Genomic DNA, 14,131 nt, shown 5'->3' on the forward strand with positions numbered 1-14,131 from the left:
CACCAAGCCCAGCAGAGCAGATTGAGAGCTGATCAGACGGCCTGAGCTGGCTTTGAACCACAATCCTTAGAGCTCAGCTTCCCAAATAGCTGGGATTTAAGGCATGAGTCACTGGTCCTTGGCCTCAAGTTTAGTTTTGAGAGATATTAAGCTAAGAGGAAGGTAAAGGTTCAACAGCAGAGACTAACTGATACAGACACTAAATAGAATCTTAATTTCTTGGGAAATGGCCACTTCCAGGTCTGGGACAAGAAATAAATGAGCCTGAGTTGGAAAGCAAGGAAGCTCCCAATGACTAATGGTAAAATGAAACTTCAGCTAAGTACTGCAGTCTATGCTGATACATCTAAAGGAAAGTGCACTGATGTTTGTGCCTAACTTGGGAAAAGAATAAGGAAGGGTGCATGGATGGATAGGTGGATATGTAATGAAGCCAACAGGCTAAAATATTCATAGTAGATTCTTTAATTAATTTATTTTTTGTCATTCATGGGGCTTGAACTCTGGGCCTGGGTGCTGTCCCAGAGCTCTTCAGCTCAAGGCACGTGCTCTACCACTTGAGCCACAGCGCCACTTCCATTTTTCTGGTGGTTAACTGGAGATAAGAATCTCACGGATGGGCTGGGAAGGTGGCTCAGTGGTAGAGCGCTTGCCTTGCATGCCTGAGGCCCTGGGTTCGATTCCTCAGCACCACATAAAGCAAAAAGAAAAAAAAAGCTAGAAGTGGCACTATGGCTCAAGTGGTAGAGCGCTAGCCTTGAGCTGAAGAGCTGAGGGACAGAGCCCAGGCCCAGAGTTCAGGCCCCACAACTGGACCAAAAAAAAACAAAAAACAAAACAAACAAACAAAAAGAATCTCACGGACTTTCCTGCCTGGGCCCGCTTTGAACCATGATCCTCAGGTTTTAGCCTCCTGAGTAGCTAGGATTACAGGTATGAGCCACTGGGGAGCCTGGCTCATGGTAGATTCTTTCAAACACCTGATATTAAAAAAAATCTTTCATAATGAAATTTTTTTCTTCCGGTCATGAAATCTGGGCCTGGGCACTGTCCCAGCTCATCAGCTCAAGGCTAGTGTCCTACCACTTCAGCCACAGCACCACTTCTGGCTTTTTCTGTTTATGTGGTGTTGAGGAATCGAACCCAGGGCCTCATGCATGCAAGGCAAGTGCTCTACCACTGAGCCACCTTCCTAGCCTCTTCATAATGAAATATTGAATAAGTAAAGGATACAAGAGATGGTGTCAGTGGCTCACACCTGTAATCCTAGCTAATCAGGAGGCTGTTACCTGAGGATTATGGTTCAGACACAGCTTAGTGGAAAGTCCAAGAAACTCTTTTTTTGGGGGTCCAATTGTGGGGCCTGAACTCTGGGCCTGGGCACTGTCCCTCAGCTCTTCAGCTCAAGGCTAGCCCTCTACCACTTGAGCCACAGCGTCACTTCCGGCTTTTTTTCCCCTGCCTATGTGGTGCTCAGGAATCGAACCCAGGGCCTCATGCATGCAAGGCAAGCACTCTACCACTGAGCCACCTTCCCAGCCCAAGTCTAAGAAACTCTTATCTCCAATGAAGCACCAAAAAAGCTGGAAAGTGAACCTTTGACTCAAGTGGTAGAGAGCTAGCCTTGAGCAAAAAAGCTTAGGGACAGTGTCCAGAACCTGAGTTCAAGCCCCAAGACTGGTGCATGTGTGCATGTATGCACATACATGCACACACACGATGCAGGAACCCAAAATGCCTAAAACATACTTTAACTATATACAATCCAGTGTATTCATAATGGTACAGCAAGATCAAGTCAGTCCAGTCACCATCAGTGGTTACTACAGTACCAACCCTGTGTTCTAACAGTTGGCCAATAAGCGGAAAGGAATTCTTTACTCTCACCCATAGGACCTGCATTTCAGGGTAACTAAAGGACTATTTGTCTCCCCATGTCTCTGTCTCTGTTCCTCCCTGCTGCATATACTATGCCATTCTCTGCCTGGATCATTCCCATATGCACAAATGCATGTTAAGCTATTTATATACACACTCTTTACTCTCATATCTGTTTTCCTTCTTTTGCTTCATGTTTCTGCTCCCAGACAGGGGGAAAACTCTTGGTTAAATTTACCTAGGAATGCTGTGTTTACCAGCTCAGCAAACATCTAATCTTTAGCCTACTCCAATATGGCTCCTACCAACCCTGAAATGGAAATTGCTTTCGTCATATCACAAATGAAGTCCATTTGCCACCATCATTGAATGCTTTTCTCTCCTACTTCCTATAGCAACTGACAGAGTGGGTGACTCCCTCCTGCATCGCTCTCCTGTCATGAGCCAAGTGTGAGACACTACTGTTCTTCAGGGAAGGGGGCTACTCTGCCCACAGATCCATGCAAGGTTCTCTTAAAAACTTGCCCTGGTTAATCTTGTTCATCCCATGCCTTTAAATACACTCCATCTGCTGACTGTTTCCAAATTTAGACAGTCTCACATAATTCATCTCGACATCTGTTTGGATGACCAAGTATTTCAAATAGTGTCTACAATGGGGATCTGCAATTTCCCTCTAACCATCCCTCACTTCGCACTGGCTTCTTCACATGCCTTTATTGTTCAAGTGTCAGACCTGAAGTCATTCCGTGCTTTTCCCTCTTCCATCAAGTATATCCAGTCTGCATCGAAAGCATTTCGGTTTCCTCTAGTTTTGGCTGCTACCATCCGAATACGTACATGTTGTCTAGATAACTGTCAGTGATCTGCATCATGACTCTTTAGATCCATTCTTGTTCTGCTTCGCTGCCTTCTCTCCACGTGCCTCTTTGGAGTTAGCCATGTTATGGGCTAGAGGCCAAAAGAGTTGTCACAGGTTGTATGTGTCATGAGAGAGGCATCAGAAAGGACTGGAGTTTTTCTGTATCAACACCTTCACCAAGGTAAATTTGGGTAGGGCACACCTTGGGCTTGTAGGGATAAGAGCTCAACTTCTGGTGTGTTTTCCTTGTACTGTGCATTTGTGAAATGAGCCAAATGAGCATTTAAGGGGAAAGTGGCTTCTATGATGTGTTAAATCTTGAATTAGGAACAAGTCTGAGATAAACAGGAAAGTTAGACCTAGCTGCACAGGCATGAGAATAATCTTTGAGAGTCTGCTTAAAGTACAGGGGGAACAAAATAGGAGGGCACAATGAGACTTTTCTAAACTCACAGTACTTTCAGAGCACTCTTTATTCAAAATCCAATGTGTTTTACTGCTTCTGATGGAAATGGTGAGTATTGTCTCAGATTTCTACTCAAGATAATGCAGCAGCTTATGATCTTTGCAGAAGTCAGTGACAACCGAAAGTGATTACATCTTTCCTAATGTACCCAGAGGGTACAAAGGAATTACTCCTGGTTGGAATTACTGGATTAGAATAACATCAATGAGGACATCAATTATTCCTTTGTAGCCACCAAAATGTTAGTATGTCTTAGGGAGACATAACCAGGAGCATCTTGAACTCTATATGCTGAAATACTCTTGGGAAAGAATTTATGAGCCCAAGGGCACAGGGTGGGAAGAGGGCCAGGGAGTGCATCTTGGGGGGAAGGAAGTCAGCCTCAAGCAGAGGAAGAGAGGCCAAAGCAAACTGGGCCTTCTGCAAACTGCTCTGCCTAGCAGCAACACTTTCTGCCCCTCTCTGTGTAATTCCCATCTATGCCATACACTGACAGTGCTAGTAGGAGCAGACAGTATCCCTTTTACTACTGGGGTCCAGTTTATTATTTCATTTGCTAAGACTCTCCATGCAGTTCATCTGCTGCCCCCTAGTGAGGCTGCAAAGTGATGCCTGGCTGAACTATGCAAGCTTGTTCTGAGCTCTATACCAGGGTTCTTGAGACATGAACATGTCAGTCCTCTAGTTTTCCTCCATTTCACTCTCACTAGCAACTTTAAAAATGTGGAGTGAGTGAGCACGAGGTCAATAGGGGGCAGCAGCAGACCCTGGGCTTTGCAAGGAATGTTCTTGGTAAGATAAAAAGCAGCCCTGTGTAGACTGAGTACCAGCTCTGTCTGCCTTAGGATCTGCCAATGCAGGTTCCCTTTGTTGTAAAAACCAGGGAAGAACAGCAAACTCAACAAGCAACTCAGCTTGTTGCTCAGCTGGCCCTCTACCACTTGGGCCACAACTCTGAGTAGCTAAATCCCCACTGCCTGGCTTCTGTTATGTAATGTTGTCTAAGAAAAGCCACTGGCAAACAAAGCCAGAGTCTTTTTTCTTCTTTTTTGTGGTACTGGAGATTAAGCCACATCTAAATGTGTAACTCTTTACTAGGATACTTTCATTTTGAGACAGAGTTCTGCTGCAATTGAAGCTGGACTTAAATTCATTATCTTCCATTTCTCAGGAGTGCTGGGATTACAGACATGAGCCACCATACCTAAGCCCTTGCTATAAATTTTCAAGTTTTTTTGTTTTCAGATTTACCAGCGATAACAGTTTTCAGATTATATCACATAAGACTGCTGGTAAAGTATGTTTTAAACTATACTGAGGATTTAAAAACAGGCACAACAACATGGACACAAAGATGTATACTGTTTTAGGAGTGATGTTTTACTGTGAATTATGGTAACATCTTTGATATCAATTCTGGGTGAACCAAGATGGCCGCTTCCTGTCTCGTTCAATGATCCTCTTTTCTCGGTCCTGTTCAGATGGTGTTTCTCCTGTATACAGCACCACAGTCTCCACGGTGGGAGCCTTGAAGGGACCTCCTTCCTGCTTCCATATTTGCCGTCGGATTTCTGTAGTTTCCTTGCACACTTTCTCGTAGCAATAACCACAGAGGACATGCTTCTGTTTCAGGTGGCCACATTCAGGACAAATATCTATATTGTTCTTTAAAACAACAAACAACAACATGTACTACCTAGAGGCAATTCAAGGTATATTATCATCAATGAGGCAAGATTACATTTCAGATCTCTGAGAGGTCCTATGCATCAAGTTCAACAGCACTTTAACAAGGGTACTGAAAACAAGTTTGAATTGTTGTTTTTTTTTAAAAAAGAAAAAGGTACTAAAACTCAGGTTTACCAACTTTGCTGCTGCTTTTTTTTTCTTTTGAGATGAAGTCTCACTATGTAGAGTGACTTTCAACTTGAGATCCTGCTGGGATTGTAGATGTGCACCGCCACACCTAGCATACCTGGTGCAATTTTGAAGTAAATTGGTTCAACATGAGTCAGAGGATGACCAAAAAGTTATGAAGAGACACCCAGTGTCTTCTTTTCATGATCAAAGTACCCAAAACAATGTACTACACATAGCTGGCAATAATTCAAAACAGAAAATAAAAGCAAAGTAGTCAGAGAAGTTACATAATAGATTGATGCTGGCTCTCATTCTTAAAATCAAAAGTCCTCCATATCAAGTTTTAGGAAGTCTGAAGGACACTTTTTGGTACCAGATTAATTTCATCCCATTCCTACCTCAGTAACAGATTCCAGCTCAGGTTCTGCATGTCTAACAGTGAATGTAGAAGGTCTGTTCTAGCATTTCATTAGCCAAGGATACTGCTATGGAATGCCACAGAGGAAATAGTAAATGAGACAGTGTTCAAGAAATAAACTGACAGTGCAGTGATAACAGACACTGTAATCCTTTGCTGTCTGAAGGTAGCAATGTACAGAGACAATTTTCCAGAGAAGAATGTGGATCCTAAAACTAGACGCCAGGGCTCGAATCCTACCTCTAACCCCTTCACAACTGTGTAACCACAGGAAAATTCATGTTTTTGTTTGTTTGTTCTGTTGTACTGAGGTTTGAACCAAGGGTCTGTGCAAGGACTCTAATGTCATGCTTTTGGTGTGTGTGTGTGTGTGTGTGTGTGTGTGTGTGTGTGTGTGTGTGTGTACACGCGTGGTGCATGCCAGTCCTTGGAGTGTGTGTGTGTGTGTGTGTGTGTGTGTGTGTGTGTGTGTACACGCGCCGTGCATGCCAGTCCTTGGATTTTAATTCAGCATCTGGGTACTTTCCCTTAGCTTTTTCACTCAAGGCTGGTACTCTGCCATTTGATCCATGGATCCACTACTGGCTTTTTGCTGGTTAATTGGAGGTAAGAGCTTCACATACTTTCCTGCCCAGGCAGGCTTTGAATCAGAATCCTCAGATCTCAGCCTCCTGAGAGGTAGGGTTACAAGTGTGAGCCACTGGCACCCAACTGAGAAAATTCTTTTTATCTCACTTTATGTTAAAGATGAAGACATGGTATTGGTGTTAGAGGATTGGTATGAGAACAGAAGCAGATAATAACAGAAAGCACTGTGTGACATAGGGCATTATATAATAGCTAGTAGAATCCAAGCTTCAATATCCCTTCTGCTTCTGATGTTAATTTTAGGACTTGCCATGGTTCATGTTTTTTCACTTGTGGTTCAACTGCACAGTTCAGTACTGACACTGTTCAAATTTTCAAAGTTAAATCCAGTCCTTAGTGCAAACTCTGACTTTAATTTTAGGACTTGCCATAGTTTATATGTTTATTTTAGTCAGTTGCAGGGCTTTAACTCAGGACCTGGGCACTGTCCCTGAGCTCTTTTGCTCAAGGCTAGTGCTCTACTACTTTGAGCCACAGTGCCACTTATAGTTTTTGAGTGGTTAATGGAGATCAGAGTCTCATGGGGGACTTTTCTGCCCAGGCTGGCTTCAAACTGCAATCCTCAGATCTCAGTCTCCTGAGTAGCTAGGATTACAGGTGTGAGCTACCAGTTCCTATTTTTTTTTTACTTTATTTATTTTTTTATTTTTTCTTTTTTATAGTGGGATCAAGCCCAGGAAATTGCACTTATTAGGCAAGTATTTTGCTACTGAGCTACATCCCAGCCCTGTTTAATCATTTGTAGTTCAAGTCACAGTTTAGGACAGATACTGCTCAAATTTAGTTGTGTGGGCTTTTTAAATCCTCAGTTCACTCTCCAAACTCATCCCTTGAGTATGTCTTAGTAGGCATACAAGATTTGATTTATCCAAGAACTATATAGTGGTGGATGTGAAGAAAAATACACTCCCCAAAATGAGCACATTACCTTAATTTTAATAAGCTTTTGAGGATTTCTTCTCCTACACCGGTTAACTTCAATGCTGCGCCTGCTTTTGGGAGCTGCCATCCAAAGGACACTATCCAAAAGGCTGAGATTCTCCTTACGTGCACTGGAATCATTTGCTAGTTCTGTAAATATGCCTGGACCCTGGAGTGCTAACGCTGGTCCTGTGAGATAAAACAGGAAGACACATAATTCAACTGTAGATTCAAAATGACTAGACATAATTCTCCTAAATAATCAACTGTGATGGCATTAAGCATACACATACAGATATAGTCAACAGGTAACCTTAGCTATTAAGTACTAAAACTCTCAGAAAAGGCTATTTATTCATTTATTTATTTCTCGTGTTTGCTAGGCAAGTGCTCTACCACTTAAACCATCTGTTAGCTCCAAAAGGTAAATATGTATTTATTTATTCATTCATCCATTCATTTTTGTGATTTATACTTTGTGATTCTGGGGCTTGAATTCAGAGCATTACACTTGCCATCAGCTTTTTCACTCATGGCCAGTGCTCTAACACTTGAGCCTCATCTCCAGTTCTGGCTTTTTGCTGGCTGGTTGGAGATAAGAGTTGTGAATTTGTTTGCCCATCTAGCTTTAAGATGCTCAGGTCTAAGCCTCCTGATTACAATAGTGAACCAACAGATGCAGGACACCAAAGAAAATTTTAAACATGAAATTTCTTACTAGAACATGCTTAAATGAAAGTCCATTGATTTTCTCTCCTCATGCAACATGGACTTGAGTTATTCCTAAGCATGAATTTAAAATGCTCAACAAGTGCCAAACTTAAAACAACCAAAGTCACTCAACTGTTCACATTCCATATGGTAGATGATGCATTCCCTAAATTCACTTCTCATCTCCACTGACATAACTCTGAACTTTTTTTCTTTTTGTTGGTTCTCGGTCTTGAACTCAGGGCCTGGGCACTGTCCTTGAGCTTTTTCTGCTCAAAGCTAGTGCTCTATCACTTGGACTACAGGACCATTTACCACCTTTTCTGAGTAGTTTGTTGGAGATGAGAGTCTCATGGACTTTGCTGCCCAGGCTGGCTTTAAACCATGACTCTCAGATCTCAGCCTCTTGAGTAGCTAGGATTATAAGTGTAAGCCATTGGCACCTGACTGTACTGACCTTTTTAAATATTACCAGCTGAGCACTGGTGTGGTTCATGCCTATAAGGAGTAATTTCAGGAGGTAGAGATTTAAGGGCTGAGGCTTGAAATCACCTAAGCAGAAAAGTCTATGAAATTCCATCACTAAAACAATCAGCAAAAAGCTAGGCTGGAGGTGTGGCTCAAGCACCAGCCAAGCAGGCAAGCTGAAAGAGTATGATGCCCAGAGTTCAAAGGTTAGTATGGGGGTTGAGGATGTACTATTACATTCACACCCAGTAGGATCCTTTATGATGTAACTTTGTAGGTCTCCTAGTTCATTAAACTCTTCAGCATTTTTCATTCCTGTCTATTCTCTAAGAAAGATGTTAGCTCACCACTTGTATGTGATTATTCATTCACCTATCAATGCTTCACTTTTCCCTAATGGGGGGGAAAGGGATTGAAACTGGGTCTCACTGTAAGTCCAGCCTGGCCTCAAATTCTCCATCTTATTGCCTCAGCCTCCCAGTTCTCAGATTACAGTATTACACACAACTTAATGTCTTGCTTTTCCTTTCCTAAACTGCTTATAAAGTCAGAATTTCCTTTATTCTTTACTATTTTTCAGAGTTGTAATACTTTGAATTTTAAGAACTCATAGACGTATATACATAAAGCTCTCTACTCTTACCAGTATTCCTATTTGATAGACCTGATGGCTAACAGCAGACTCTGTTACCTTCCCTGAGCTTCCTTGTTTAATTGTAAAGTGGAGAAATCTAACAGGACTGTGACAAGAAACACAAGTGTTTGGCATATAGTGGATCATTCTTTCTCTGTATACATCATTCTCACTGTTGGGATTCTTTGCAAGTGTGAAAGTGATAACCGTTTGAAACCCAAGGTACTTCTAATGAAAGTCTGTTCCTGCAGGGAAGACCAGAATCAGAATTGATCTACATAGACCTTAAACTCCACAAAGGTGAACAAATTGCATTCCACCTATATCAGGAAGAGCAGTCAAGAGGGTCCTTGAGTGGTCCTTCTTTAACCTGAGAACTTAAGAACACTGCATGCATGACAACTGTCCAAAAGACCTTCATAAAGAAGTGACTGGATTCTAGGATGTTACTAGTGGCATTTCACATGTCCCCAGCATGATCTGAGTTCCAAAAGACCTGCATAAAGAAGTGACTGGATTCTAGGATGTTACTAGTGGCATTTCACATGTCCCCAGCATGATCTGAGTTCCTTTAAAATTGCCTAAGAAAGTATCATGCTTCCAGGAAAATTTACACTTTTTGCTTTGATCAACACACACTTCATAGGCACAGGAACTCTCTTAGATTTACTCAGAAGGGCTCAGTACTGTAAAGTTGTACTCAGAAGGGTCTTTTCTTGGGAACTAAAGGCAATTCCTGTGAAATATAATCCACAAAGAATAGGATCTCAGTCTCCCAGTCGCTACTGGAAAGACTCGATAACGTTGAGATACAGATACACAGACCACTCGTTTCAGTTCTTTGGCTCCTATAAACTCCCACCCTGTTCTTCCGTGCTGATTTGTATAAATCAGCTTTACACAAACTGGAACGGAGCTCCTATGAGTAGGGATATGATGATAGGTTTTACATAATCTATCTGTGAAACAAGTTAAGGCGTGTAACGATTCATGAGCCAACTGACAGGTTTTTTTCCTGTGTGTGTGCTGGTCCAGGGGTTTGAACTCAGGACCTGGGCAATGTTCTTTAGCTTTTCCACTGAAGGCTGGCACTCTACCACTTAAGCCACAGCTCCACTTCGGGCTTTAGGATTTTCCTGCCCCGGCAGGCTTCGAACCGGTATCCTCAGATCTCCACCTCCAAAGTAGGTGGGATTACAGGCGTGAGTTACTGGCGCTCGGCTGACAGGGCGGTTTACGTCACCGAAGACGTCTCTCAACACCAGGCCTCAAATCAGAACGCTGAATCGTAGGCCTATGCCCCCTCCTCAACCCACTCCCAGATCCTTCTGTCACCTACCCCACGGAGGGCTGGGAGGGCTTGGCCAGCTTTGTTGAAGTTTCCGTTGCAGCAGCCTCCAACAGTCTCGGAGTACACCGCGACCCGAAGGCCACGGCGGGAACACCAACATGAGCGCGGAGGACACCATCTTTCTCGCCGGAAGACGGAAATCACAGAGCTGAGTCCCGTTCCCTTTAGGAGCATGCGCACAGTCCCAGAGTGGAGCAAATGCGCCTTAGGGAACTACAACTCCCAGCATGCACTGGTAGAGCCTCTTTGAATTTTCTCCAATCATGGAGAGTTGAGGAAGGAGAGGGCGGGGAAACTAAAAGAAACCGGCTTCAATACGCATGTGTGCAGATGCTCCTTGGCTCTCCGAGTAAAGATGGCGGAGCGAGGGTACAGCTTTTCGCTGACTACATTCAGGTATGGAAAGGACCCCCAAAATGCTCCCTGTAGCAAAGGTTTGCAGGAGCTCACCTGAACTCCATTTTTGTTTGTCCTGGCTCTGACTTAGGGCTTCGGCGGGTCCAGCAGGGCTGGAGGTGGAGATGCAGCTTTGCAAAGTCATTTGCTCAGCCGGCCCGAGCCCGAGAGGCGCCAGTGCCCGAGAGGCCTGGAAAGCGCGGGACTGGGGGCCCGGGTCTAATTGGAGGCCCGGACGAACGAGGGGTCAAGGCTGGGGACGCGGGCAGAACTGGGGACTGGGGACTGGGGGGCCCCAGGCCCGGCATTCACTCTCCCCCGGTGACCCGGAAAGACAGGAGTTGGGGATTAGCTAGGTCCAGGCGGCCCATGTACAGCTCATGGTTTCCTTCCCGGCCCACGGAGGCTTGCCTGATGCTGGGAGGTTTTGAAATCTGAATCTTTGGGGGGAAAAATGATCTCTTTTATTTTCCCTTTTTAGGAAAAAAAAAAAAAAGCTTAGCTCTGCAGTTGTGTGTGAGTTTTGGTGTTGGCTTGGCACTAGCGTCTTTGAAAGTTGTTGCTTTCAGTTTCTTCCCTTGAGGTCTACAAAATAAAAAGCGCTCATTTTCTAACCGGATTTTATGTCCTTCCCCTCCTCCTCCCCGTGTACGTTGTATATATTGCTTTGGGAGGTGGAAGAGTGGAGGATCTGCTTTCCAAAGATTTCTGGCTCTTATTTATGCAAGAAGGAGTTCAAGAAAAAAGTATGCTCTTGTTCCTTGTGTAAGAAAGTAATCTCAGAAGGATTTTCAGAATCAATCATAATATGACCATTTTCTTAAGAGTTGGCAGTGTCCCCTTTAGCTGTTATCCTGTCTGAGCCCTAACTTGTTGAATACTGACTGTAGGTGTAGCTAAACTATTGCTTCTCACTACCTCCTGTGATGAAAATTATCTCAATACATTAACAGATGAGCTAATCACAGCTGGAACAAACTAAGTAACTTGCCCAGGAATAGCTGAGTTGACATTCAAATTGAGTTCTTTCTGATGACAGAATGTTATTTACTTTATTGTATGCTTATGTGAATACACATATGTATAATAATCATATATATATATATATATATATAAATGTAGAGAGGGAGGGAGAGAGCACCTCTTGGCAATTTTCAATTAGAAGTAAGGGTATATGATCTTCTGTAACCTTTGAATGGAATGTATTTAATTCTGCAGTCAAAGATTTCATCTATACACTGAGAGAAACTAAAATGTATGAGGCAGTTTACTGTTTAGATAGGTAAACAAATGTGATCTTCAGTATCTAAAAATATGTAATAGGTTGGTATCCCTTTGCTGAAGCCTGCAATCCTAGCTACTCAGGAACCTGAGATCTGGTGTGTGAGTGGGGTGGGGAGGGTGTGTGTGGGGGTAGCAGTTCAAGGCCACCCAGACCAAAAAGTCAATAAGAAGAATCTCTCTTCATCTCCAAAGTAACCAGCAAAAAGTAGGGCTGGAGGTATAGCTTAAGTAGTAGAGCACTAGCCAGCCAAGCAAGTGCAGAAGGGGCTTTACATTAAAAACCCAGTATTTTAAAAAGAAAAGAAAAGAAAAAGGTATAGACGTAGTAGGACTGAAATAAGAAATAACCATATGTCACCAGGGGACTGAATCTTTTTATAGTAACCTTCACTAAAATTTTTTTTTCTAATAATGTATTCAACCTGTTTAAGCCAAAAAAAGGTGTTGTTCTGGCCTGTGTAGTTAGAATTAAACTTGATTGTGAAAGAGACTAGAGGTAGAGCTGGAATGTGTTTGTGGATTCTATTTGTCTGCGAATATTGACAAATGTACAAACTAACTGATACCTACTGATGAAAATGTTTTGTTGTTACCCAGGAACTTTACTGTAAAAGATGAAAGAAGAGGACAGGGGTGTGGCTTCAGTGGTATGGTTGCTTGCCTGGCAAGACAAGGCCCTGGAGCTGAAACTCCAGGACATCAAGAAAAAAGTGAAAAGGAAAGACATGATTTTTAGATTGGTAGTAAGGAAAAGCTTATGTTTCGGGATAAGCTTTGAGATTAGAAGATGAAGAGCCAACAGTTTGTGAAGATTTTGCGTTGAAGAAAGCTGTTGACAGTATAGACTATAGTGCCTGCACGCAGGGTCTGTGAGGCTAGCATGTTTTTATTTTATGTGAAAAAGAAGTTATGGGATTTCAGTAGGAGTGAGAAAGAGGAAGGCTTGTTCATATGGCAGGTGGAGACACCAGTGCTCTCTGAGTGGGTAGGGGCATTGCTGACTCTAGTAGATATTTGTTCTGAAGTTCATGGCATGATGATGGTCAATGATAAAGATCTGCACAGGTCACTCGAAACAAGGTAATGTGAATCTTTAAGCTCCATGAATTATGCTAGAGAAGAATACTTGAAAGCTGGATGGCTTCAGAAAATCATTTGATAAAATAACACCTAAAAAAATAAAAAAGCTTAGACAACTTTCTAATATAAATTCTTGTTGGAGTCATTCCACTTGAATCAGCTAATATTGTCGGATTTTTAAGCTGTTGATCTTAGGTGTATTTCTTAAATTGATGTAGAAATATCTTGTCTACCACATGAGCATGGATTCCTAGTACTAGATTATATGCTAGAAGCTAATGGAACAGAGATTACACATGGAAGAAGGCATCTATTATAAAAATAGTTCTAGTATGATGCCATGGAAGAAGTTCAGGAGGCTGTAGGCATGAGAGTGTGGGACTGAGTCTAGGCTGAGAGGGAAATCATGAGATATCTGCTAAGGAGAGAAGGCCAGGAAGATGGCTGGGAAAGAGGGCACCAGAGCAGTATGGTTTCCCACCAAGAGAATGGTTTGCCAGATGAGCTTTTAAAGTTTGCCTAGAGCAGGAAGATGGTTCAAGTTGAGACCTGAGTGACAAAAAGAGCAGCCATAATTATATGAAGCTAAAATAGATGGCCTTCTTGAATGTAGGATTATCTTTTCAGTAGTAGGTGGGTCACTTTTAACAAATTATTTTCGTTTGTGAATTTTTTTTTACCCTTTTAAAATGATTAGGTTGGTTTTTGACATATAACAACTCATTCCAAGTAAAGGATGACCTGGATTCAGTTACTTGTGCCTCATACCTGTTAATAGAACTCAGGAGTCTTAAGATCTGAGGGTCAAGGTTCAAAGCCAGCCTGGGCAGAAAAGAAGAAATTCTAATTAACCAGCAAAAAAAGCTGGTTTAGGTAGTAGAGCACCAATTGTGCTCAAGCAAACCCAGAAGTATGAAGCACTGAGTTTAAGCCCAAATAAAGTAAAGTATGACCTGAAAGGCCAGCATAGTAGTAGCATTTGGAGATCAAACTCATGTGACTGGATCTGTCCAGTATATGCAGTGATGAGAAAAACAAAAACACAGAATATATGTGGGTTGTGTAAAATCACAGGGCTGGTAAGTGGTAGAAAGGCAGTTGTGATGCTGCTCTTCTAAATGGTGGACAAAACCCAAGAAAAGGGAATTAGGGCT

The 14,131-nt window shown here is 42.6% G+C and overlaps 2 protein-coding genes across 2 annotated transcripts in view; one reads left to right on the forward strand and one right to left on the reverse strand.

Annotated features, from left to right (window-relative positions):
* Positions 1–4,565: 4,565 nt before the first annotated feature.
* Mrpl32 (mitochondrial ribosomal protein L32) lies at positions 4,566–10,366 on the reverse strand. Its single transcript, XM_069998200.1, has 3 exons — positions 10,206–10,366; positions 7,061–7,242; positions 4,566–4,871 (listed from the first exon to the last, which is right to left on the reverse strand). Exons 1-3 carry the CDS (start codon positions 10,333–10,335, stop codon positions 4,617–4,619), a joined length of 567 nt encoding a protein of 188 aa, XP_069854301.1. The 5' UTR covers positions 10,336–10,366; the 3' UTR covers positions 4,566–4,616.
* Positions 10,367–10,506: 140 nt separating this feature from the next.
* Positions 10,507–14,131, forward strand: part of Psma2 (proteasome 20S subunit alpha 2) — an 11,340-nt gene continuing 7,715 nt past the window's right edge. The window contains exon 1 of the mRNA XM_069998185.1: positions 10,507–10,613. Within this exon, the coding sequence (XP_069854286.1) occupies positions 10,573–10,613 (41 nt within the window). The 5' untranslated portion in view covers positions 10,507–10,572. The remainder of the gene's footprint in view (positions 10,614–14,131) is intronic.

Source organism: Dipodomys merriami, unplaced genomic scaffold, assembly GCF_024711535.1.
Source record: "Dipodomys merriami isolate MVZ:Mamm:240054 unplaced genomic scaffold, mDipMer1.0.p SCAF_104, whole genome shotgun sequence".
Lineage (NCBI taxonomy): Eukaryota > Metazoa > Chordata > Mammalia > Rodentia > Heteromyidae > Dipodomys > Dipodomys merriami.

Excerpts from the sequence above, each read along its gene's own strand:
- Mrpl32 (XM_069998200.1), bottom strand. The coding sequence starts at position 10,335 with ATGGTGTCCTCCGCGCTCATGTTGGTGTTCCCGCCGTGGCCTTCGGGT. Across the intron at positions 7,243-10,205 it reads CCCTCCCAGCCCTCCGTGGG|GACCAGCGTTAGCACTCCAG; the intron begins GTAGGTGACAGA and ends TTTATCTCACAG. Across the intron at positions 4,872-7,060 it reads AAAAGCTTATTAAAATTAAG|AACAATATAGATATTTGTCC; the intron begins GTAATGTGCTCA and ends GTTGTTTTAAAG.